Source organism: Manis pentadactyla, chromosome X (assembly GCF_030020395.1).
Source record: "Manis pentadactyla isolate mManPen7 chromosome X, mManPen7.hap1, whole genome shotgun sequence".
Classification (NCBI taxonomy): Eukaryota; Metazoa; Chordata; class Mammalia; order Pholidota; family Manidae; genus Manis; species Manis pentadactyla.
In genome coordinates, this window is record NC_080038.1 from 114,693,052 (window position 1) to 114,718,570 (window position 25,519).

Genomic DNA, 25,519 nt, shown 5'->3' on the forward strand with positions numbered 1-25,519 from the left:
CTGTGATGTTTCAACTAATTGTCTATGATATATAATCAATGTGTAATCCTATTCATAATACAACATGTTTTCATTATCTTTTGTGAGGAAACTGGGACATAGGACTTTCTAATTTGGCTATCCTCACTCTTGACAGGTTTAACAAGCTTATTTCCTATAACTATGCAAATAAGTTATCACCTGTAAGTGGTAACTTACTCAAATAAGGCAAAATCTTTCTAGTTGTTCTGTTAACTATATATTGCAAACATAAGGTTTTAGATTTTATTGAAGCCATTTCTTCATTATATTTGTTACATGTTTTATCTGAAATTAAACCTAGATTTCAGAGAGTATAATGAACTACTCTTAATTTTGTGAAACACAGTAGAAATTAGATGGATCCTATTTATCTTCCAAATAAAACCTAAGTAAGACATTACATAGGGAATGAAGTTCTCAAAGCTTCTGGATTCAGTTTTCTAGATTTATCACTTACCGCCCATAGGATCTTTATTTTCTTTCTTTTTTCACTATTTGTAAATGAAGGACATAACCACTAAGTTCACATAGAAAAAGTGAGCCATAAACACATGACGCTTTCAGACATATTTGGATCAAAAACGTTAAACTGTGGTCTTCATATTACATAGATAGCCCATTTTTTCCATATATGTATGGTATTTCTAATCAAGTGAGGCCTTCAATTTTAACACTTTTTAAAAATATACTGATTTATTTTCCCCAGCTCTATGGAAAAAAAATGATTGCACACTGTGAAAATATAAGCAAATATTTAAAACTTGTATAATAGAAAATATAACTATTTTCTAAATCAGCTCAAACTAAAGCCTTCAATATATTAGAAAAATATTATGGTGATATTTACAAAAATATTATTGTGAAGTAGAGACAGCTATGTGTGTTACACAGATAAATATTCTAAAAAGAAATATAATAATCACATTGCTACACATTAGATTTACATTTTTATATTACATTCCTACTTAAATGGGAAAAAGGCTTATTCTATTATGAATATAGTATATACATTTTTTCTACTTAATCAACATACAAATAAATATTTTCCTCTATTCTAAAATAATCACATCATGCAACCATATATTTTTTAAAATTTGATCTCATTCTGGTAGTCTGCTGCCACTAATAGTAGGTATTTCATGGTTAGTCTTATTTTCAGGATCTATCATGTCTTTATATCTCTCCCCACGATGTCTCTCCAGGTATGGGCCCCAGTTAGAAGCTGGTCTGCAGGAGCTTACAATGCGCTGAAGAGGAAAAAAAAAAGGAAAAAGAAAGCTTGTTTTGGAACTTAAGTGCTACTATCTGTAAACAAGCAAATATCAAAAACTGTATTTTCATTTTAGAAGGTTGTCTCTTTGCTAACCAAAATGAAATTAAGAACCAGTAAATAAGTAAAAAGTGATCATCTAAATTCTTAATACACAGTTTACTAAAAAATGATACTCAAATTTAACCAACTAGCATGAGGGTTCGGTGAGGATCTAAACCAGTGTATACCTGGAAAGTTTCAAGAATCAAAGAAAGGGAGCTCCAGGGTCAAACCACGGATATCGATATCGATCCACTCATAATGGGCTTGGAAATTTATTTAAAACCTGACTCCTCAACCTACTCATGATTGTCCTAGTGAGATGTCATGATCAACGCCATCCCCCTAGGTCTCCGTGGGACGACTCAGCTCTAGGCTGGGTTCAAGATAATGTACTAGGCTTTCCCCAGTCTAAATATATTAGAATATGTATTATAATCAAACAAGCTTTTAAAAGTGAAGATTACAGATATAAAGCAAAAATGTCATCTGCTCTGTGTCATCTTCAGGAACAACTCAGTACAAGTATAAATGTCATAACTTTTACGTGCACAGTAAGCACTTGAATAGGGCCTGAGGACACAGCAAGCAAGACAAGACTCCTCCTTGAAGGAGCTTGTGGTCTAGTACAAGGAGGCACAAATATATCCACAGCATATATAATGCAATGTTATGCACCTAGTAATGGATGATTGTCTCAGGTATAGAAGAAGCCTAAAGGAAAGAGTGATCAATTTGATCTTATGTTCATAATTTCATATTACCACCCTATGGGGAAATTAATTTTCACTTTGAATATAAGTACTTAATATAAAGTATAAATAATATGAATTTAATGTGCTTACTTGAAAGAGGTTTCCTTTAGCTTGAATTATTTTTACGATAGCCATAATTGGAATCCAGATAATGCAGAAAATAATCATACACCAGCCTAGAGCAACACCCCAGTCAGGGTATGGAATTTCAGCATAATAGGGTCTATGAAATTTCACTAGTGACCAGATCAAAATTGCCTGAGAAAGTAAAATATGAAAAGACAATACTAAAGATGAGATTTTATTGCACTAGTGATTTCAATTGCACTAATGATTAGCAATTTGATGCCACTCCTCAGAAAAAATTTATCAAAAACAATTGAAATGAAAACGCATGCAAGCAGCCCAGATAAGTAGGTAATAGCCAGAAGATAACAATGCTAAATGAACCAGTCTAAATAATTTGTGTCTGGCTTTGAACAGATTCTCCCAAAATTAGCACCTCCACATATATATCTATAAAAGATAATAAATATTGTCCAACATGTATTTCAGCAAAATACTTTACCAAAAGATGTATCAGATTGAAAGTAAAATGATGTCTGAAATTTTCTGATTGAAATTCTAACTTTCCTTTATAAGTGCACGGTTTTATTCTGTGCCTTAAACTGGCCCAGCATATTGAACACTTCAGAGAATGTAAAGTACCCTTTAGTGAACATGTTTTGCTCCTTATTAATTATTTTCACTGTACAGAGCACCCCTTACTCCACACCCAAAGCACATACACATTCACACATACTACTGGTGCATATTTACCAAACACACTTTACTTCCAGCCTCTTAGAAAAAAAGCAAGCTCAATGTATGCTTGGGTAAAATGGTGAAATTTGAGTCTTAATGCTGAAAGCAGTTTAAAGCCAAATACTAAGAAACTTTCTAGACATGTTGCTGCATTAAAACTAATTATTTACAAATCTGCAAAGCAAACAAAAAAAAACAACCCCAAATCACCTAGTAGTTTCTCTAAATTTAGCTCTTTGTTTTACTAAAATCAATGAGCAAATAGAATGTAAGAACCTTTATAAGATAGACAGTCAAGTTTAATTTTAGAATTAGATTAATTCACTAAATTACAGTAATTTAAATGCATTTCACAATTACCATAATCTTCCATAACTACAAGAGAATGGATGAGGGACAGTGGAGTCTAGTACATATAAGTTTATATAAAATAGACAATAATATGTATCATTTAATACTTTCGCATTTTAAAGTAAATCCAGTTGTCAAATTTATGTAATCAATGAAAATTAGCTAGCTAAAATGCCTAGTTAGATCTTCTAAATTGATAAGGAGCTTATTTTATTAAGGAGACTTGTCAAATGAGGAAAAGAATATTTAGTAGCCCTGTCCAAGTCCTTTCACAAGAATATGGAGCATCCAAATATTTTAATTCAGCACACCCAGTCCCCAACTACTCACTATTTGAAACTGGCCTTCTAATGTTAAAAAAATAAAACAACACCCTCTAAAGACAAACATGATATTTCAGGTGTGAAGCAAATGCGAGATCAAATTCCTTAATGGCTTTTCTAGGAAAGCCTTGGAAGCATGGAGACAATGAGAGCCAAGACACATCCTCTGTGAAGCTTTGCCACTTCCTCCCGCAACCATTATCTCTAGTCAACAGGAATTCTCCAGCCTCCTCAATGTTTGTCACTCATCCAGCTACTGTCCTGAACTGTTATTTAAAGATAGCATGTCTATATGTCATGTGTCTCCAGTAAGACATCCTATTAACATAAACTAGTGTCTGTATTAACACAGGTGAGTTTCTTTTAGTAATTTCAGATATACTAAATGCCTCCATAAAATGTACGCAGTAAAACCTGAGTGTTGTTTCTTAGCTCTTAGAGTTGTTGTTGTTTCTATAGTTCATATATGATAAATTAGTTTATTTATTTACTTTTTTTTATAAATTGTTTTACTGAAGTAGTTGACGTACAATATCATATTAGTTTCAGGTGTACAACATAGTGATTAGTATATTTCACAGTTAGCTTCAGGTGTACAACACAGCAATTGGTATATTTAGATTGAACTCCTTGGTAGCAGTCTGGCTTGTAGGCATTTTTGTATTTTCTGTACCTAGCAGAGAGGTTTGGAATGTTGTAGATGGCTCAGCATATATTTTAGGGAATGAGCAAATGAATGGTCTATTTTTATTTATCCTACTGATGATTTTTAAGTATGTAGGACCTTTAAGTCTATAGGAGGCTGTTTATTTTCTCAAATGGTACATGTTCCCTTGAAAATAATACTGCAAAGGCATTTTAATTTAAGCAAGTTGGAGGTGTCAGTCATAAAGCAAAAGTTGAAAATCATTAATTTATGACATTAGTTTTCCTTATGTGAATTATTTCCAATGGGAATTATTCTTCAAGTTTCTCTTAGAATTGTTTGGATGCATACATATTATTGGTACCAAACTCATGGCATATTAATACTTACCATCAAAAGGAGAGGCGTAAGGACAAACCAGCAAGTTCTCCACCATAGCCAGAAAATCCATCTTTTTGCTCCAATCATCATTTCTATATCTTCAATGAATCTGTTCCCTCCTAAAAAAAAAACCAACAACAAAGAGTGCATTCATCCCTTGCTCATGTTTTCTTCCCTTAATCATTGTGGCCCCAAATATCAATCTGACTAAATATTTTGCTATAGCACAGCAAGGAAGCATACACCTTTAACTATATTTCATTCATAGTATATTTTTTCCCAGTTATAGTATACTTTACTGTTATAGTAAACATAATGAAAAGGAATCAAACTAAATTATTTTAATAAAAGGTACAGATAATTCTATGGTCACAATTTACCATAAATCCAGATGATTCCTATTAGTTCCAGTATAGCTGCAATCAAAATGCCCCATCCAGCACAGAAGTGGTCAATCAGATGAACCCAGTAAATTCCAGCCTACCAAAAAAATGTCAGTTACTTCTAAGTATATTTTAATTATTTTTATGATTGATGAAGTATCCCAATTGAATCTATTAATTTGGTTTTAACATATCCTCCTTGGCTTCGAAGTAATGTTTTCAAACGTAAATACAAATGTGGCTTTAAATAGCTCCAAAAGAATTCACCTTTCATTCTATACTGAGTCACTGGGAAAAAAAATAAGCATTCAGAATAGCTGATTATCAAAATGATGTGCATTGTCTGTGGGCTCTGTAGTAGCTGCCAAGAAACAGTGTGTATTTTTGCAGTCTATAACTTTATTGTAATTGGGAAAATGGTCCATTATTGGGCCTCTTCCCACTCTGCAAAATATACTTCCTATGGAAATTGTGTTACAATGGGAAAAAACCAGGGCTGAAACTCAGCAAACTTTGATCCGAGTCAGGCTTGAGCTTGTCACTAAGCATCCTCTTAAATCTTTGGTTTCCCCATTTAGATCATAAAATACATTCAGACTCACATTTTACTGATGAAAAAAACACTACACTGTACCTGAGTGACACACACAAGACCAAGGAGAAACAAAACCAAGCAGCATCCCAGCGTTATGGGGATCCTCATTTTCTTCATCACTTTTGGAAATAAATCCTGAATTGTAGTTGTCATCGTTTCTTCAGAAGGGAAGAAATGACATGTTATATGCCAGCTTGTTTGCCGATAGTTTAAATCAGAAAATTCAACCTCTGGTAACCAGATTCACAAATACATGCTGAGCACATACTCTAGACCTTCCTCCTTGCTTTTAAAAATCCACGGGGTCTCATTGTGTATATGTACCACATCTTTTTTATCCTTTCATCTACTGATGGACATTTAGGTTGCTTCCATATCTTGGCTATTGTAAATAGTGCAGCAATAAATATAGGGGTACATCTGTCTTTTTCAAACTGGAGTGCTGCATTCTTAGGGTAAATTCCTAGAAGTGGAATTCCTGGGTCAAATGGTATTTCTATTTTGAGCATTACTCAGCCATAAGAAAAAAACAGATCCTACCATTTGCAACAACATGGATGGAGCTAGAGAGTATTATGCTCAGTGAAATAAGCCAGGTGGAGAAAGACAAGTACCAAATGATTTCACTCATATGTGGAGTATAAGAACAAAGGAAAACTGAAGGAACAAAACAGCAGCAGAATCACAGAACCCAAGAATGGACTAATAGTTACCAAAGGGAAAGGGACTGGGTAGGATGGGTGGGAAGGGAGGAATAAGGGCGGGGAAAAAGAAAGTGGGCATTAAGATTAGCATGTATAGTGGGGGGGGGCATGGGGAGGGATGTGCAACACAGAGAAGACAAGTAGTGATTTTACAGCATCTTACTACACTGATGGACAGTGACTGTGAAGGGGTATGTGGGGGGGACTTGGTGAAGGGAGGAGCCTAGTAAACATCATGTTCTTCATGTAATTGTAGATTAATGATACCAAAATAAAAAATAATAATAATAAATCCACAGGGTCCTTCCTCTTGGCACTCACCACTTGGCATTTCTGGCAAAAATCAAATGCAGCTCTATTTGTTGGTTTTAGTTTGTTTCATAAAGTTTTTCATTGATAGTAACTGTAAGATAACAGGTCTCTTAGGGCCAGAGTAGTTTGAAAGGTGATAGGGAAGGAAAAATTCTAGCAGAACTTCTATGTAAGGTGAATATTTGAACAAATGTCATGCAGACAGAAAAACCTTCTGGGTTTAAAAAAGAAATGTATTCATGAAACAAGTTACTGGCTAAAAGTAGAGGGATGTATGAATGAACGGGTTAATATACACATTTGGAACGTTCAAGGGCTTTGAACGTTGCAGGCTGGACTTTCCCCTGTAAACAGTAAACTATTTAAAAGGCTCTATTTACGAGAATGATAAGATGAAAACTATTTCAGAATCCCTAGGCATGCACCATAGGGAAAGTCCCCGTGTGTGCATACAGCCGCATGCAATAATTCTAATTGCAGCAGCGTCATTGTGCTCAACTGGAAACAATCCAAATGCCCACCATTAAGGTGACAGATTGTGAATTAACTAGATCTCAATGTCTATGCTTCAACATGCATTTATAATACATGTAAAAAAACAACAGTCAGAATGTTATATATGCTATGAAACTTCACACTGATGTGAAAATTTAAAGTTTATATATATTTTTTGGATACATGTAAAATGTATACAAACATGGACTGAGTAACATATATAATCCATGGTAATGGTTGCTTCTAGGAAAGAAGGAATGTGAATGAGGGAGAGAAACATAGGGGACTTCAAATTTACCTGTCACAGATGATTTTTCTAAAAAATATCTAAAGCAAATATGATGAAATATTAATGTTTGTTTCCTTTTGGGTGTCTGGTACGTGAGTGCTTAGTATTTCTCTGCATTGAAGATTTAATTTATAAAGTATTTTCAGAAAGATCATTCTGAGACTAAAAGCTAGAGGCGGCAACGAGGATATTTTTAAGTAGAGAAAATATGAGTCAAATATGAGAAGGATATTTTATCCCTAGGTGTATTACTTACCAATGGAAGCAAACTGAGAGTCAAGACCCAAAGTCAAAAGCATGAAGAAAAATAATATGGACCAAAATGGCCCTCCTGGGAGTTGGGCTAGAGCTTCTGGATAAGCAATGAATGCCAAATCGAAACCTAAGAAAAATGTATGGCATTTTAAGCTAGTTGCCAAGAAAATTCACATATTTGGATATTTTCAGAAGATGATATTAGGAAACTCTCATCATAATTTGGTACCCCAATCCATGATATAAATTCTTTAGCAACTGTTTCACTTTCACCTTTAAAACTATTTGACTTGGTTCTTCTATGATGTGATAATGTGAACATGTGACATGAGTTAAGTTAGATAAATTTTGTAAATGGTACATTTTTCACAGGAGACATCTTTAGCTATTTCAATGATTTTGTTTAACTGATTTCATTTTTTTTAACATTAATCAAGACTAGCACCTGTCTGAAACTCCAGAAACCTAAATCACGTCACATGTTCTGAGCCTAGAAATCTAAAAGAATTATACCACCTATGAAAGATTTATGGAACTAGCTTTTTAGTGTTCAACTGTGTCTCCAAATCTTTACCCAGAATCATTATATGTAGTGCTACTTTAATTAGTATATGGGCACCTGCAAAATTGTATATAATGAAACTATAAACTAAATCTTATTTTCCATTTGATGTATGTTACCATCAGAGATCCTTTCTTTAAAAACAATTTCAATTATATTGTGTAATATTTAGTTTTATGTATGTTAAATTTCTCCAACCTTCCGGAAAACTCATCTAGGATTCAGGACTAGTAGCTTTTACCCTAGGCTCTGTCACTTCCTAACAATTTGATCTTCTGCAAGACATAGCATTTCCATTCATCAGTCCTTTCCTTTGTAAATGAGGAGCTGGACACTAGACTTCCCTCCACAGTCCCTTCTAGTCCTAACATTCCATTCTCATTCACCAGTCTCTCCATCAAATGATACTAACCCTAAATCAAAATTTAATGAGTAATTCATACTTTAAAGAACCTTAGAACTCACCAGGTAACTAAGCATCCCTAGCTAATGTCTTTGAAGTTAGGAAGCTCATTGATCAGATTCTTTCAAAGCTGGACACAGTTGGTCAATCAAAGTGACTTGAGTTTCTATCTATATGATATCGGTGTGTTTTAAAAATTCAAACCCAATACTGTAATTGTACATAGAGGAATTTTTGTATATGTTGTCTCTCACATATTCTTATATATGTATTATAGATAGATAGATAGATAGGTAGATAGATAGATAGATGTATAGTGCTTAGCATACCTGATACTTTTAATTGTGCAGTAAGTAGTTCATATTAAGGTCTAAACAAAACTTGGAAAAGATATCTTCTTAAATAATGGTTCCCTAATATAGTCCTATTTTCTCAGATCATTTAAGAATTATTACATCATTAAAACAACTAAAATATATATATATATCATTAAAACAACTAAATTATATATATGCAAAAGAAAATGGAATACCCTAAATCTTGAATGCTTTAAGTAAATTGCTATAAAATATATTAGTGTTTCTTAAGTGAACTACATTGGATTAATCAAAGTTAATAATATACAGCATAACATACCTGATTTTACAACTTGAGAGACTTCCTTTCCAGATATATGAGCCATGTGTCCCAAGATAGAGAAAATAGCAAATCCAGCAAACACACTAGTGAGGCAGTTTGTCAAACAAACTATAATGGCATCTGAGAAGCAGTTGTTATTGAACTTATTGTAAGATGATAAAGCAACTAAGCCACCCCAAGCCACTGAAAGGGAGTAAAATATCTGAGTGGCAGCATCTTTCCAAACCTACAAAAGAAAATAATTTGATATTTTAAAGAATATGTTCTTAATTTTTAATTTTAGAAAATAATTTAATTTTAGAATCAAGTTTAAATATAAAACTAAATCACTTAAATTTAATCTTAGAAAATAGTTTAATATGTAAAAATATGGAATCTTAATGTTCATTTTCATCTGTATAAAAACACATATACAAATGAATAACTATTATAAATAACAGTGAAAGGAACACCCAGGTACCCACTACTCAGCTTAAGAAATATAATGTTACCAGTCTTCTAAAGCCTCCATGTGCCCCTTCCTGATCATTCCACCCTTCTACTCTCCAGTGGTAACTATCCTGACTTTTGTGTTTATCATTTCCTTGTTTACATTTTTACTACATAAATATGTAAACCTGACACAATACGGCATTTAGCTTTGTATGTTTTGGGGTTTATAGAAAAGTTTTCTGAATGTTGTAGATAAACTGGCATATCTTTGGGCAAGTGTTTTTTTAGTCCATCTGAAAACAGGACTGGTCAGTGGAAGGCCAGCAGTATAATATGGTGTCTAAGAGTTCTAGCTCTGGGGTCAGAAAATTGAAGGTTACATCCAATACTTCTCACTCTCTCTGGTGTCAATTTACTTGACATTTTTAAGCCTGTATTTTCATCTATAAAATGGAGATGATAATAATAATTATTGTAAGTGTCCTAGGAATGATGTGAGAATTAAATGAGATAGCAGATGTAAAACAATTAGGATGCTCAATGGTAGATATTAATGTTATTATGAAAAATCTTCATAAATTGATACTCAGTTTCCTCTGAGGAAGTTAAAAACAACAATTTACTCCTGAAAGGTATGTAATCTATTTCCAAGTTCAACAAAGATAAAGTTGTTAGGGAGTAAGAGAAATATTGCTAGGTTTCAGAATACAACGTGATGTTAGATGATTACTTCACTATAATTGCCTCATCATGGCAGGAAGCCCATAGGAAGCAAAACGGATGGATAGACAGAGTAACTGAGCAATCAATCAGGGTTATTTCACTTACATATAACAGTCACGTTAGAAATAAAACGCTCTTATTTCTTAGGCAGTTGTACATATTAAGAGATGAACAACATGCTCCCATTGGTCTCAGCTGCTTGTATTCGATACATTATATATGTATATGTGAGTGAGGGGGAGCTGGAAGTGGGTATGGCAGGTCTGGGTGGTGTAAGAATGCTACTGCATACCTTGAGGTATGCCTAAGTTGCAAAAAAAGTGAAATTCCAAACATAATTATAATCTCCATATTTAGCAGTCTCATAGCTGTATACAAGATTATTAGTTTAAGGACTGGGAAATCTTAATTCAGGATGCACAAACTGGCTGTGTAAACTTAACTAAATGTGAATCTTTCCGGGTCTGAATTTCATCACTGTAGAATGAGGGGCATTAGTAAAATAATCACTGAAGACCTAAAGACCCTCTAGCTATAAATCTGTATGGTCCTTTACTCTTCTAGACATCTCAGCAGAATTCAGATATTCAAAGAAAAGGAAATATATTTTTATCATATATTATACACACACATAAATATAAATATAAATATAAATATAAATATAAATATATAATCCTATGGCTTGAGAGAAATAAAGAAAATAATCTAAGAAAAAATTCTCACTGCCTGCAAACCCAAAGAAGCAGTGGGGGTAGTGCTTGTGTTGAGGTGGGACAGTGGGAAGACAAAATTGTGTGTTTCATGAGCAGCTTTGCGTTTAGCTCTGATGATTTAAAAATAACAGAAACACCAAGACACAGACCAATATAAAATAGTCATACCAATTTTTCAGGAGAGTTTCAAGTAACTAGAAAGCCCAGGTGATCTGAGGCTTATAAAAACCACTTAAAGAATATCAGAGGGAATTTTCAACTGTGCCCAAACTTATTATGTTTAAAGAATATGGAGGGTCTACTTCTTAGAGAAAATAGTGCATCTATAATAATATGGTATATTATAACAGCAATAATGGAAATATTTGCATGCTCATATTTATAACAGTTCACCATTTCAAAAGTACATTAAATATTTTATCTTATTTAATAACCTAACAGAGAGGATGATGTATCCCAACTTCCATTTTATTTATTTCTTATCCACCAACAAAGGTGGCCTTCTAGTTGGGAGGAGATTAACAAGCAAGGTTAAAAGATGTGAAGCCCAAGATAAATGAAGAAATAAACAGGTGGCTTGTGGACACATCAAAATATGTTAATCTCCAAGACTAAAACAATAAAAGTTCATGGTTTTCAAATAATTCAGTGCTGTTGTAGTTAATTATTGAATGAAAACTATTTGGGCACAAGAAAGGTAACCAAAAGCCAGAGATTGACATTTCATTTTTCATGAAGGTAAAGGGTAAAATGTGTATGACCAAAAACTGATCAATTTGACATGCTTACCAGAAAAGTTCTCCAACAAATAATTAAATATCTGATTGTAAGTATTTAGGAAACAGCAGTTGCTGGAAATTAGGAAGACTTCCACAAAGAATACCAATAGCAAACTAAAACTCATATCCATTTTGGTTAGCACTATTAGTATGGTAGATACTAGTAACATAGTGTTTCTTGATTTCAACATGAGATGGCAGGGCTTCAGCTGACCAGGAACTTAATGTGTGCCAAGAATGTGATGTGACTCCTAAAAAAGTGAATGCACTCTAAGGCTGTATCAATAGAACCATAGTACATAGAGTACACGTGGTGTTAATGTTCTCTGCAGCCAAAATTGTAAAAGATTTCATGTACCCGTGACATACACAGCCTTCATCTGGAGGTGGACTAAAGTTAAAAGAGGGTTACCCAATTCATGTTCATGGCACATATTATGTCTCAGGTACAAGTAACTGTTTTATTTATGGAATTCTTTGTCCATTTCAAATTTGTGTTTTAAGTTCATAATCTGTTATGGAAAAGTTTATCTTACTTCTGGGATATTAACTTTTGAAGACAATGAAGACGTATTTTTGAACCATTAAACTTTCAACTAAATCTTGAAATCTACTGTGAGTTTATCCAGCAGGCCACATAGTGCTAGCCATCAATTTGCAGCTATTCATGCATGAAATGTTATTTTTCAGATTAATAAGCCCCAAATCCTTTTGGTCAAATAGAATCAGTTATGTGAATAAAATGACTTCTAAAATCCTATTGCTGAAAATTATTATCTCACTTCCAAAAAGAGAGTATTAGGATCATGTTAAGTAGCTAAATCAGACATCCTAGCAGACAGGAACACTAACTAACTTAACTGCATACATAGTCTTCTGCAAGCTACAACATTATGACGCTCATATACAACAAAAGATTTTCGGTATTTGTCTTTAAAGTTTACCCCTCAGATCATTTGAAATCCAAATTAAGACTTACCTCAGCTTCCCTAAGTTTTGTAAAATTTGACTGTGCTCCAATATAGTATGAAACTCCTTTGGATGCACCCTCCAGAGTGGCACCTCGTATTAACAGGATGAATAAAACAACATAGGGGAAAAGAGCTGTAAAATATACCACCTACCAAGAAAAACACCAAAAGTTAATGTTATTTTTTAAATCATGGTGTATAATTATATACAAATAAGGTTATTAACCAGTTGAGATTAGTAAAATAAAGTATGAACGGTTTTCATAAGGGTGTCAGTAATTCTGGTGTGGTAATACCAATACCAAAATGGACATTATTTCCTCTTTCTGTGCTCACCCTCTCAAATGATCCATTTTCAAAACACTCTGACATATGAAGCAATATTTCCCAGGTTCGTGATTGTAAATACATGATCAGCTCAGAAGTGATAACTTGGAGTCTAGGTAGAGAGCTTTCCTAAATATATAAATACATCTGAATGAGTATCTGAACAGACCGAATATCACCTCTTGGTAAATTATCACATTGAGGTGGGAAGAGAAATGATTTTAAACCCTGCAATGGTGACTATGTACTCAGTCCCCAAGGACAAGAAAAATAATCTTCTAGTACATGTCCAAATCCCATGAAAGCTGATTAAAGTGCATGCTGGACTCTTGCTATTATTATCCTTAAAGCCACCAGTAAGAGAGTTTGATAGCACACAATACAAGTGCACTGCTTGTGTCATAGTAACACATGGTTCTAGATGAGCACATTGCCTTTGAGGCTGGCTTTTCATTAATGTGGACGATTTCCTTGATCCGCTTTGGTATCCTGTGTTTGAAAAAATGCCCAAGGAGATGATTTCAAGAAGTCATCCAGAGACCAATACAAATTAATTGCTTGGGTAAATGGCCTTTAATGGATTCTTTCAATGTTAACATCAAAAAGGAACTGAAGGTTTAAAAAATATGCAATTGAAACATTTTGGAAAGTTTCCACAGACTCTGTGATGTTCACAGTAGTTTTGCAATCTAACAGCATGTCTCATTACAGTTTAACATTAAGTGCATGTGCTAGATATTGTACCAGGAATACAAAGATAGTACACACAATTACTCCAGTCCTCCATCTTTAAGGAAATTTCATTCTACTAGTTATAAACACATAAACATTCACTTTTCTGGGTACTGTACAAGTGCTCACAGAGAAAATTTCATGTCCTCTGAATTTGTCATGATGCACTATGACATTTTCATTTAAAAAATAAAGTAAATAAGTGGGAAAATACGATGATTTTTCAGAAGAGGATTCTTTGCTGAGGGAGAGGGTTCTGAGACAGTTTTGGCAAGCTTTAAGAGAACAATTGCATAGTTAATTTTTTTCCCTCTCTCCAACTAGGGGAATCCTGACACTATTACTCTACATAACAAGAATCTAGACTTCCCAAACCAAACATTGCAATATATAATTTCACTCAAGATGCTTTTTCATGTAACAGAAAATCTTAAAAATATACTCTCAAGTTGCAGAATGCTGTATCAACTAGAAGGGTTCAAGTTTTGAGTAATTGCAGAACTCTACTAGATTTTGCTTGTTTTATTTTTAAAAGTAGTAGTGATCTTATGTTTTTTCTTTGAGTTACGCTACCTACTTAGCTTTTCACACATTTGAGTATTCCCATTGTGAACAAAACAGGATTTGATAATGCTTGACACTGAACTAAAATGACGTTGGAAAACAGCTACATCACTATCTAATGTGTTTTCCAAATTACCTTGCCGGAAGACTTGATTCCTCTATATAGTGCTGCTCCAACTATGAGCCAAGCCAGAAGAAGACAAAGGGCTAAATACCACACAATTACTCCAGTCTCATCCATTCCACTTGATCGCTGGAGCGCCACTTTACTGAAAACACATAAGCCCTTTTACGAACACAAAATCACTTGTCTTAATACATTGAATTTTGTAATATCTTTAATCCAGGGAAAAGCTTCATGACTATTTTATCTTAATGCATCAATGTCTTGTGAACTTTTTATTGATACTGTTACATACAGGGGGAAAATCATTTCAATGAAAAGTCAGGCTCTAAACCTCAGGGTTAACTATAGCCAATCCAAAGTTCCAAACCCTGGAATAAAAGATCTACTGATTCCTTCAGCTATGATTTTCCCCCAATATTTCAAAACTCCTTTATGTAAAGAGGTTAACCTTATATCAGACTATTTCATCTTACTTGTTACAGCATTTTTTCTTAAGTTAAAATGACAGAAAACATTTAAAGTTGTATTGAATATTTTCTTATTCATCATACTTGTAGTTGTCATGAAATCTAAATGGTCCCATTATTTATACCTTTTTCTAAGACTTTCTGTAAAACTCCATGAATTCTACAAGGGGCATGCATGGATTTAGGATTTTAATTCTTAGCTTAGTGTTTGGGAACATTTCAAGATCCAAATTTTAAGAGGGTCACATAAACACTTAACATGTAGATGAGGAAGAGTTCATTACAGCAATAATCAAGGAAATTAGGTAAAAAGATAAAGGGTAAGTAAGTATAGAGTAAGGAAAATAAAAAGGCCCCAAATATTTTTTTTACCATATAACTGTTAGGGAGGAATTCAGTTCAAAGACGCGGAGAAGTCAGAGCATGAGGTGAGGAAGGAATTCATTAAAGCGAGAATATTAGGGAATGACAGCTGCCTTGCAGGCAGCAGAGAGTAAGGAAGAACACAGTGATAAAAGAGTTCATTGAACTGCTGCTCAGCATGAGGCACATACCCTGCTAACTCCTTAAGCCAGTGTCACCTGGCATCCAGTGTCCACTTGGATCTGCATGGCATGGGAACTGAGTCCCTGCCACCCCAGCATTTGGGGGAGCCACAGAGCACTGGATGGAGTGAGATTATGTTCTGCAAAATTCTCAGAGGCAAAGAAAGGAGACTTTCAGAAAAGCACTAAAGAGCATGACCATATAGCTGCAGTTCCATCCAGGTCAACCAGGAAATGGAGGCTTGCGAGCCCATATATGAACTCTCAGCAGCCCCTCCCTACTTATCTGAAATAAGACAGAGAGAGTGAAGATTTGAGCTTAAGTCCAGAGGATTAGAATGAAATAGCAAAGTAACAAGGACACTTACTACTGGAAAGGCACAGAGACAAAAGTTATAAATTGAACATTGAGAAGTTTATTTCAGGCAAAAAGGTGCACGCTCAAAGAAAGGAGAATATGGGAAACCTCAGAGAAGAGGTGCCCTGAAACATTGGGGGTTCCCTCTTTTAAGGATTTTTTAGGAATGTGACAAAGGGCTAGGGTGTGTAGACATGTTAAGTGGTCTCAAGATGCTTATCTCTGGTGAGAGACACCATGTCTCCTCTCCTCTATTATCAGTCCTGGAGGTAATTCTGAAAAATTGGCTTAACACAAGAAATTTACTGATTCGGTTCCTCCCCAGGATAGCAGTTTCCCTCTGGGAACATATCAATCCAGACTGCTTGCCCTGCCCCCAAGATGGGCTGAATTATTGTCTGTTTGCGAAAGAATATGTTAGGAATCTTACTTCCTAACTTCCTGGCTTTTAGAATGTAATCTTAGCTTTAAGATGGAATCTTTCCTGTTCTTACTATACTGTTTATATCTGGGTTTTTTTGGAAAATTAATTATGGTGCTTGTCTCCTGCCCTGGTTACAAAATTACTTGATGAGGGGCTGGAGGAGGAGGAAAAAACACCATATAGGCTAAGTTAAAGAATTAACTGGCCTTTTAGCAAGCTAAAGTAAATCTTACAATGGCATCATCTAATTGGCACAGTGAAGACATGGACTGTGTACTCGGATCCTTGTCTTTATCTGGGGAATATCTGGACATTCCAAGTTACTCCTGGCCTTGGGAGCTTCAGACGATTAACTCATTAACTCTGTGAGTATTTTCTGGCTCCTTATATCTGGGAGTTTTATCTGTTTAACTCTTTGAGTCCCTTTTAGTGGGCGTTACTGGCCTTATTCTCTCTAAACCCCACTGATATCTATTTTTCTGCATAACGTAATGACAATTATAAGCAAGATGGATAATGAAGAACTGCAGCCTTAAATAGCAATTTTGCCCCAAATATTGCTCATCACCCAACTGTGTATTGTGAGAATTTGTTCATTATAGTCTAACATTTGAATATTATTTTTCTTCAAAGCAATGCCCTAACTTATACCTAATAAGCACTAAATAAATCATTACTGACAGTGTTGTGCCCATTTAATTGATTTATAAATGACAATTTTTTAACTATGAACTAATTTTGCAGGTACAAGGTAGGTATACTTTTGGAACAAATGAAGTATAATTTGCTCTGATTCCCCCCTTTTTCTCTACTTGTGTGAGTTAAGGGCTGATTAATATTTTATTGTCATTTATAAAAAGTTTTGAATAGCACCTGCTTAAGAAGCACATCATCTAATGCACTTACTTCCAATATTGTTCACTGGGAAGCTGCCCTGGCTGATAAACTTCACTTCCATCGATGCAGGTAAAATTGTTGGCATTTACCCAGCTCTTATTTGCTTGGAAGATCTCTGTCATGTTTATACTCACACTACAGTGAGTTACTAAAAATTATAAAAGGAGTATACAAATAAGTACTTAGTTTTGAAGAATATTTTCCTGGGAAATAGTTTTAATGGTAAAATATTTAAAGTACTATCTAAATTGTTACTTAGTGACAGTGGAGTAGAAATCTTACAAATGAAATAGCTATGCACATTCAGCATCTTAAATCTCTGCTACACAGCTGGGGATGAGTCTGGAAATATCTGCCCTTTTAAACTGTGATTGTATTTATGATAAAAACAGCTACAGAGTAACAATCACTTCAGTTGGGAATTAATGCTTTAAGGAACTTTTAGTATGTGGACTTATTTAGCCTATATAAATAAATGACATCTTTAAATACCTAAGAAGCACTAAATCATTTTCACTTTGTTCTCTGATATACATATGCAATCCCAGTCATATTAGTCTGCAATACTGACACTACATTATCCCAAAGATTAGCAACATATGACATGCACAACACTCAGTGTTTCCTGAAAAATACTACTCCAATCATAGGTAGCGCTTTTCTCTCTTTACCACTTTCCCATTTTCTTCCTTCTCTCCTGCCCAGGACTTAGGCCTGTAAGAAGTTCTCCTAGTTGTGATTTTGCCTTATGCCCTCAGAAATTAACATACTGCGTTAGTCAGCTTTCAGGTGTACATGCTTTACTCTGCTTTCATCAATAGCCTATGGCTCAGTTAAAACTTTACCTAAATTGGTTAGAAAATGACTGAACCCTTTAAGTTTATTAGATAATATAAAAGAATGATGCACAGTTAATAGTATTCTAAAAATAAGTAAATTAATTTTACCAATAGGCGATCTGCTACAGTTTGTATCTGCCCAATAAGAACAATTTTTCCATGGTAGTTCACTTTGAAAAGAAGCAAACATGTAGTAAAGACTATAGGCAATTATGACATTGTAATAGATCGTCACAAAAATGGCTATCAGGACCATTGTAATTCCCACACCTGGAAAAGAAAACAATGAAAAAACCAAATGAGAAATTTCTTTTGCTGATTCATAAAAAAAGCTGTACATCAAAAGGTTTCCAGAAAGTCTATTTAAAATGAGAAGGCTATTTCAAACAACTTTTTCATTTTTAAAAAAAATTTTTGAGGAAGTCTGTGGGGGAGGCAGTACTACATTTTAAGTAGTTTCCTTCTCAAATATAAGGTAATTTTGATGATTGGCTTCCTGAGACAGTTTTTAGTTGATTAGATAAGGTACTAAGACCTGTATTAACTCATCAAATTCACATAAGGGAAAACCCATGTCCATTACTCTTTCTTATTAAGTCTGTAAATTCTTGCTAGGGTGGGTACTATCCTTAAAAAAAAACTATTCAAAGCTCATATACTCTTGACTCATTGAACAATACATCTTCATCTGTAAACCAACATTTTGACAAGTAGAAAAGCTGCTGAGTTAATACCCTGAAAGGATAGTGTACAGGCATACCTCAGAGATATTGTGGGTTCAGTTGCAGAGCACCCTAATAAGGTGAATATTGCAGTAAAGCAAGTGAAATGAAGTGTTTGGTTGCCCAGTGTATATAAAAGTTATGTTTACCCTACATTGTAGTCCACTAAGTGTGCAACAGCACTGTCTAAAAACACATGCATACCTTAATTAAAGAATTACTTTATTGAGTCATAATCACTGATCACAGGCAACCATAATGCCTATAATAATGAACAGGTTTGAAATATGGCAGGAATTACCAAACATGACACAGAGGCACGAAGTGAGCAAATGCTGTTGGAGAAATGGCACCAATAGATAGGGTTGTAAGGGTGTCATTATTTTCCTATTTCAACCTTTTAAATTCTCTTGGTACATAGTCCTGTTGTGCATTAATTCATGTCTCCAGCTTTTTTCTACTTCACTTGCAGTCCTTGTCTTCTTTCTTGTGCATACCTTTTACAATGCCTCATTCAGAAAAGTTCTTCCTAATTCCTTCTATATCTGCAACCGTGGCTTGACACCAGGTTGCCACAAACTTTCAATTTATAAAAAAATACAATTATCTGCAAAGCACAAAAAATCAAAGTGCAGTAAAATGAGGTGTGCTTGTACAGCATTTCTACAAACACATGAAAAGAAAATTCAACAACTCAGTAACAATCTGAATTTAAACGTTCGAAGTTTCTTTAACTCAGTAGTTTCAAAATGCAGTTTAGCATACTGAATATGACTCCCATGCTTAAGACTAGCTATTGAGGTAGCTTCCTTAATATTGCAGCACAATATTCTATTCATCTCACTGTAACTTTATTTTTGATGTTGCACTGAGGCTTTTACAAATATTTTTCAGCAGCTAGCACATACCCAAATGATATCAAATCTTCAGGCAAGTTGTTTGATGTTTAGTAACAAGGCATTTTGTAAAACTTTTCTATTGTCCTTTTAGGAGCATCCAAGAAAAAACAGTGACCTGCCCTTCACCTTTTCTGAATGAGGCATTGTAAAAGATATGCACAAGCAAGAAGACAAAGACTGCAAGTGAAGTAGAAAAAAGCTGGAGACACGAATTAATGCACAACAGGACTATGTACCAAGAGAATTAAAAAGGTGAAAATAGGAAAATAATGGCACCCTTACAACCCTAATATTCTTCCTAATTCATTCTGTATCTGCAGCCCGAGATAAACAGAGATACAAATTAACACTTGACTTTTAAATTCTACAATGGCAAATATTCAGAAAAACAGTGTATGCTTCTTTGCCTTTAATATGTCTTAATTTTAAACACTTTTCTTCCACATAGTGAGGACAGCTATATATACGAATAGACCAATAAACACAATAAGGAAAACATTTTAATACCAACCTTGAAATAATGGAAGAATTCTCCAAACTGAAACTGGGCCTAAGCTAGCAAATTGTCCCAGTGAACACTCTAGGAAGAACATAGGTAAACCAGCCAATGCTAGCATAATCGCATAAGGTATCAAGAAGGCACCTAGAAAATGCAAAAAAGATCCAAAGCACCGTTAAATCCCAAAATCTTGATTGCACTTGGACAACCAGGATAACATTTGGAAAGCATTCTGATAAAGTAGAGTTGGAGTACTGGACTTAGGTCCCAAATTTACTACTTTCTGCAAGAAAGTAATTTATTCTAAACCTTGTAGTAATTCTAAATTAATCTAGTAATTGACTCTAAACCTTGGATTCCTCATCTATGAAATGCAGATGCTAGTATTACCTAATGAGGTTGTTGTGGTTATTAAAAACAGTAGCCTATGAAAAGTAATTCACAGATGTTGAATGATCCACACACTCTGAAACCAGAAAGACCTAGGTTTATATCTTGGATCCACTGTTCACTAGTTATGTGGCCTGAGGGCAGTTTACCTAACCTCTGAACTTTAGCTTTCTCATAAATGGGGAGAACAATACCAAATACTCAGTTTGTAGTTAAGGGTTCAATTACATGTGTGAAAATACTTGGCAAAATGGCAGACACACGGTATATGTTTCAAGTTCATTTCCCTCCTTTTCCATTAAAAATAAGTGGTCTGTTTTTAAGACTTCAGGAGCAAAGGCAAAATGTGGTTCAGCCTGAAAGTTATTGTAGTGAAATTCACTATTCTCCAAATAACCACAAGTCTTCATTCAATGTTAATAAGCAGTTTATTGTTTTTGTTAGAAGAATCTGAACTTTTGAGATGCATTCAGAGTCAACTTTCAACTTCATAAGGACTAATTCTCCTACATTTAAATTAGCAAGTCCCCGTCCCCATTTTGTGTTTTTTTTTAAACTTTTATTATTTTACTTTTTTCTGCCCTCTTTTGGGGTAGAGTATTGCTTATTAGAACTGTTACCAGATTGTAGGTAGAAGCAGGGGCCGAATATTAAACCTAGTGATCTAGAAGTCTTAACAAAATTTAATAAGAAAATGTGGGGCTCACTGTATAAAAATGGCCTTTTGGATTATGTATATTTCATTTACTCATGTTACATTTTTTTCATGTGTTTTTCATATAAGGATAATACTGTAACACTATACCTGAGAATTACATTTTTTCCAACCCTCAAAATTTTCTAAAAATAATGAGACAATAAAGTACTTGTTACATATAAGTCACTAGTCACTCAAATATAGGGACACATATTTTGATAGATGTTGCAATGTACATACAGTTTTTTTACCATGACTAATAGAAGTTTAAGTCCTACAAATAATAAATATAAATAAAAGGTAAAACAAATTACCCCTGTTTAAATATAACAATAAATTAAGTTTGACTAGTCCAGTGTAAAGAGCTTTTTTGGGGAAAAATGGATTCTTTTCTTCCATGTTATATTATTCATTATTTTCACCCGTTTATGTTATTTCATCTGTTATATTATTTCATTATTAATAGCAGCCATAATTGGTAAATTGTTAATATAAGATAGTGTTCACAAATTGTTAGTATCATTGACCTAGACCCTAAGGTAGCCTGATACTTCTCTTTAATAAACTGTTAAAAAAAAAGAAAAAGAACCTGCAGATAAAAATGATTCCAGATTTTGGCAATAGTTTTTCAAACCTGACCATAATTTTAAATCTGACCTATTAACATTTGACAGGTTTGAATCTCATGTTCCTTTTCTACCCTTGTGCAAAAGAGAAAAAAGCAATTAAGAAAGCCAATATTATCCATCACACAAATAATGTGATTGCTAAAAACTGAAAGCTGATATGATATATTAATTTTTAGGGGAAAGAGATGATAGCATACAATCAATAATATTATTTTGTTTTGGCTGTGTTTAAAAAGTCTCTATTAAACCTAGTGTAATATTGTTCCTGGAATTTATGGCAATTATTGGGCCTATATATGATATCAGGTCACAGGGAATTTCTTATTCTACACCTAAACACAAGAGGCTGGAAAGGAGTTCAAATGTTTCTCTTCACTACACTGGACCTCAGTATATAAACACCAAAAAAACATTGTGATTCCTGACTCATTTTTCCAGCCCAAACTTAGACCAACCAATGAGTAAACAATGTAGACTCCTGATTGGGGAATTTATGCCACCAACACTTAAAATGTTTAATAGACAGAGCTCCTTTCTTAAGTCTCTGAAGGTCAGTATGAATGTTTTAATGCAACCAATTAACCAGGAATATAAGATTGAAATATCACCACACAAAATCTTATTGTACCAAGAAAAATAATTATAGTGGCACAGTTTCACTGGTACCCAATTACAAAATCTAAGGACATGCCACCTCTACATTTCTAATAGAACCTGTAATTACGAGTAACTAAAATGTGGTGTAAGTGAAAAGTTATTTCAACATTAGTAGAGAATTGTGTAATTCATTTTGTTTCCCTTTGTGTGTCACCTCAGAGTTATTTTTTTTCTCCTTATTCTAATTGAGTCTTCTTTAATGATCTATGAGGTATAAACAGTATCCTTTTGCAGAAATTAAACATCTAGCCTTGAAGTAAATTCTGTTGCATTTTAGAAACATATTCTACATGGTCAATCCAGTTTGGAATATATATAACTCAATATTGCAGTTTAAAATACTAGCCTTTAATTAGTTTTTAATCAACTCCTTCCACAGTTAATTTTCCAAAATGTAATGTCTTATTCTATTTAAGCAAATAATTTATTTGAGCTTCTTATTAAAACTAGAAGTCCCTGCCTATTTCTTAGATTCAGCTATAGATTAAGCAAAACACAACTTGAGCTTGAGCAGATTATCACAGAACATGTATAGATTAAGAAGAGCAAGTCATAGTTGAAGATTACATAGATCTCAAATCAGAAACTCAGAAGTGCTAAATATACATTTTTTAGCAGATTTATATCTTTGTATTTTGTGAAGCCAGCTTCCTAACCGGACCTAGCAACTCATAATCTAATAATAAATGCAGTATTCTTGCTTTTCATCCTCCCACAAACCCAAACTATCATATGCCTTTCCTGAATTCTTAAAACATCCTCAGAGGCCATACAGTACCCCACTTAAAACTGGAGTGGAACATGGGGGTAAATGGAAATACCTCCGCCATTGTTGTAGGTCAAATATGGGAATCTCCACACATTCCCCAATCCCACTGCATAGCCAATCATAGATAGAAGATAATCCGATTTTTTGGACCAGTTACCACGGTCCTGATTCTCATCATTTTCACCAACATGGAAATTCTCAGATGAAGCCGTCACTTTCTGGAGAAGGGAAAACATCAGTAGTTTGTATTTCTACTATTAAAAATTCCATAAAAGCATAATTTCACAAATCCACAGAGTGACAATGAGAGAGAGAGAGAGAGAAACTCTGAAAACTGTAGCCAAGGGGAACACATTCCAAAACTGGGGAGAATTCTTTTCCTTCACAACATTTACCCCTTGAAGTGAAAAAAGCCTTAGCTCTATAGGAAGATATTTTTACTACTTCTCTGGGTGAGATCATTCCAATTTTGGTGGAAAGGTTATATGTGGCACCTAGCATGAAGGACAAATGAAGGTGGACAAATAAAGTTACAAATACAAAAGTCTTAAAGATGAATTCAGTAAAATCAACACTCTTGAGATTGTAGATATTTGAGAAGAATCAAAGATACCTTCTTCTAAAAAAAAATTCATAGACTTGCTTTCCTCTAGGCTGACAGTTTGAGATGTCTGGAGTTAAGGGAAGTTTCACTTCTCTCCCTATCTTGGAAAGCAAAATCAGTGCTTTCCTGAAAGTCACAGAATAATATTCAGAGACAAATGCTCCTGTCCCACAGGGTGGAGCAGCTCTCTCCGCTTAAAGAGGGGAGGGTTTCCTCCCAACCTCTTAGCTGCTCTAGTGCATGGAGAGTTTCTCGGGTCAGATAAGGTCAGTGAATTTTCTAATTTTCTCCAGCATATGGATACAGTCCAGAGAGGGATACATCACAGGATTTTGTGGGCACACCCAAGGCAGAGGATGAGGTGACCCTAAGTCTCCTAGTTACCAGAATAAGAGCTGTTCTATTTATCCTCTACTCTATGGGGACATCTCAGGCACATTGGAAGGCAGTTGGACAGAAATGTGGAGAAAAGGAAAAGGCCACAGAAAGCAAAACCTGAGATTTAGTTTGCCTCCCCTTAAGCTTTCCCTGCCCCAGCCCTCCCCTCCTCCCACAGCTGCCAGACTCCTACCTCTTTCCTTCTGCACTTGAAGAAGCTCAGGCACTTCAACTTGTCCATGGTTCGCTCACTCCTTGTCTCACACTCTGGCTGAACTTGACTGGTGGCAGGTGCACACTCCCCTGTTCCTACCTGCCAAAGTGAGCCACTTTGCCCAGGGGTGAGACCATTTATGGAGGGAATCTATCCCCTCCCCCTCCAGGACTCCCCGTCGTGTCAATTACCGGAAGGGACTAAAGTGAGGCTCTGGTTTTTCCCCAGGTAAGCTGGCATGTAGCAATCCCCAGGCCCGGCCCCGGGAAAGGGCTGGGCTGTGAGAGAGCGGAGCAGCCAGCGCCTAGATGACTGACAGCATTTGAGTCAGAGCCCAGCAGGTGCCTTCGCAATCGCTCCTGCTTTCCCGGGTTCCCCGCTTCCTACTCACCTCCTCTCCGTCTGGCCTCTGTCCTGGGGCCAAGTGCTGATCTCCACTGGCGCAGGAGGAGGAAAGGGCATGGTCTGTGGGGCTCGTTCTGCTCCTCATGATTTTCCTGAACAAACCATATATCGTCCTGGGCCCTGGGATTTCCCACTTTTGCCCTGCACTAGAAAGCACTTGATTCCCTGGAGCAAATGCTGCTCCCAGAGGGAAAGTTCCTGAATTGGGGACCTTGAAAAGCAGCCAGCTAAGATAAGATTACCCAGCTGGCTCTGCCTGAAAAGAACAAATTTGAGCCTGTATCTTAGGCACCTTTCTCAGTCTCCAGGACAATGTTGCCCTTTGCAGAGATTGCTTTGTGTAGTATTTCAAAGAGGCCAAACAAAAACAAATTATTGAGAAGGTTTATGGGAAATTCTAACCCTAACAAAGGAATCCACTTTGTAAAGAAAGGTAAGGTCTAGAAAGTAAGCTATGAGGAAGCATCCCAGCTTGGCCAGGGAGGAAAGAATCATCATAATGCTGTTTTTCAATGTAGCACCTTTTCT

General features: G+C 35.0%; 1 protein-coding gene across 2 annotated transcripts; it reads right to left on the reverse strand.

Moving 5' to 3' along the window:
• Positions 1–452: 452 nt before the first annotated feature.
• SLC6A14 (solute carrier family 6 member 14) lies at positions 453–24,789 on the reverse strand. Of its 2 annotated transcripts, XM_036929952.2 has the most exons (14): positions 24,566–24,789; positions 23,443–23,608; positions 20,261–20,392; positions 18,237–18,398; positions 17,299–17,437; positions 14,608–14,740; positions 12,857–12,997; positions 9,228–9,456; positions 7,628–7,753; positions 5,611–5,729; positions 4,974–5,073; positions 4,603–4,712; positions 2,179–2,346; positions 453–1,268 (listed from the first exon to the last, which is right to left on the reverse strand). In XM_036929952.2, the coding sequence occupies exons 1-14, from the start codon at positions 24,611–24,613 to the stop codon at positions 1,122–1,124; spliced, it is 1,920 nt and encodes a 639-aa protein (XP_036785847.2). In that variant the 5' UTR covers positions 24,614–24,789; the 3' UTR covers positions 453–1,121. The 2 variants fall into 2 exon arrangements, with proteins under 2 accessions (XP_036785847.2, XP_036785849.2); XM_036929954.2 differs by lacking the exon at positions 18,237–18,398.
• Between the last annotated feature and the right edge of the window lie 730 nt (positions 24,790–25,519).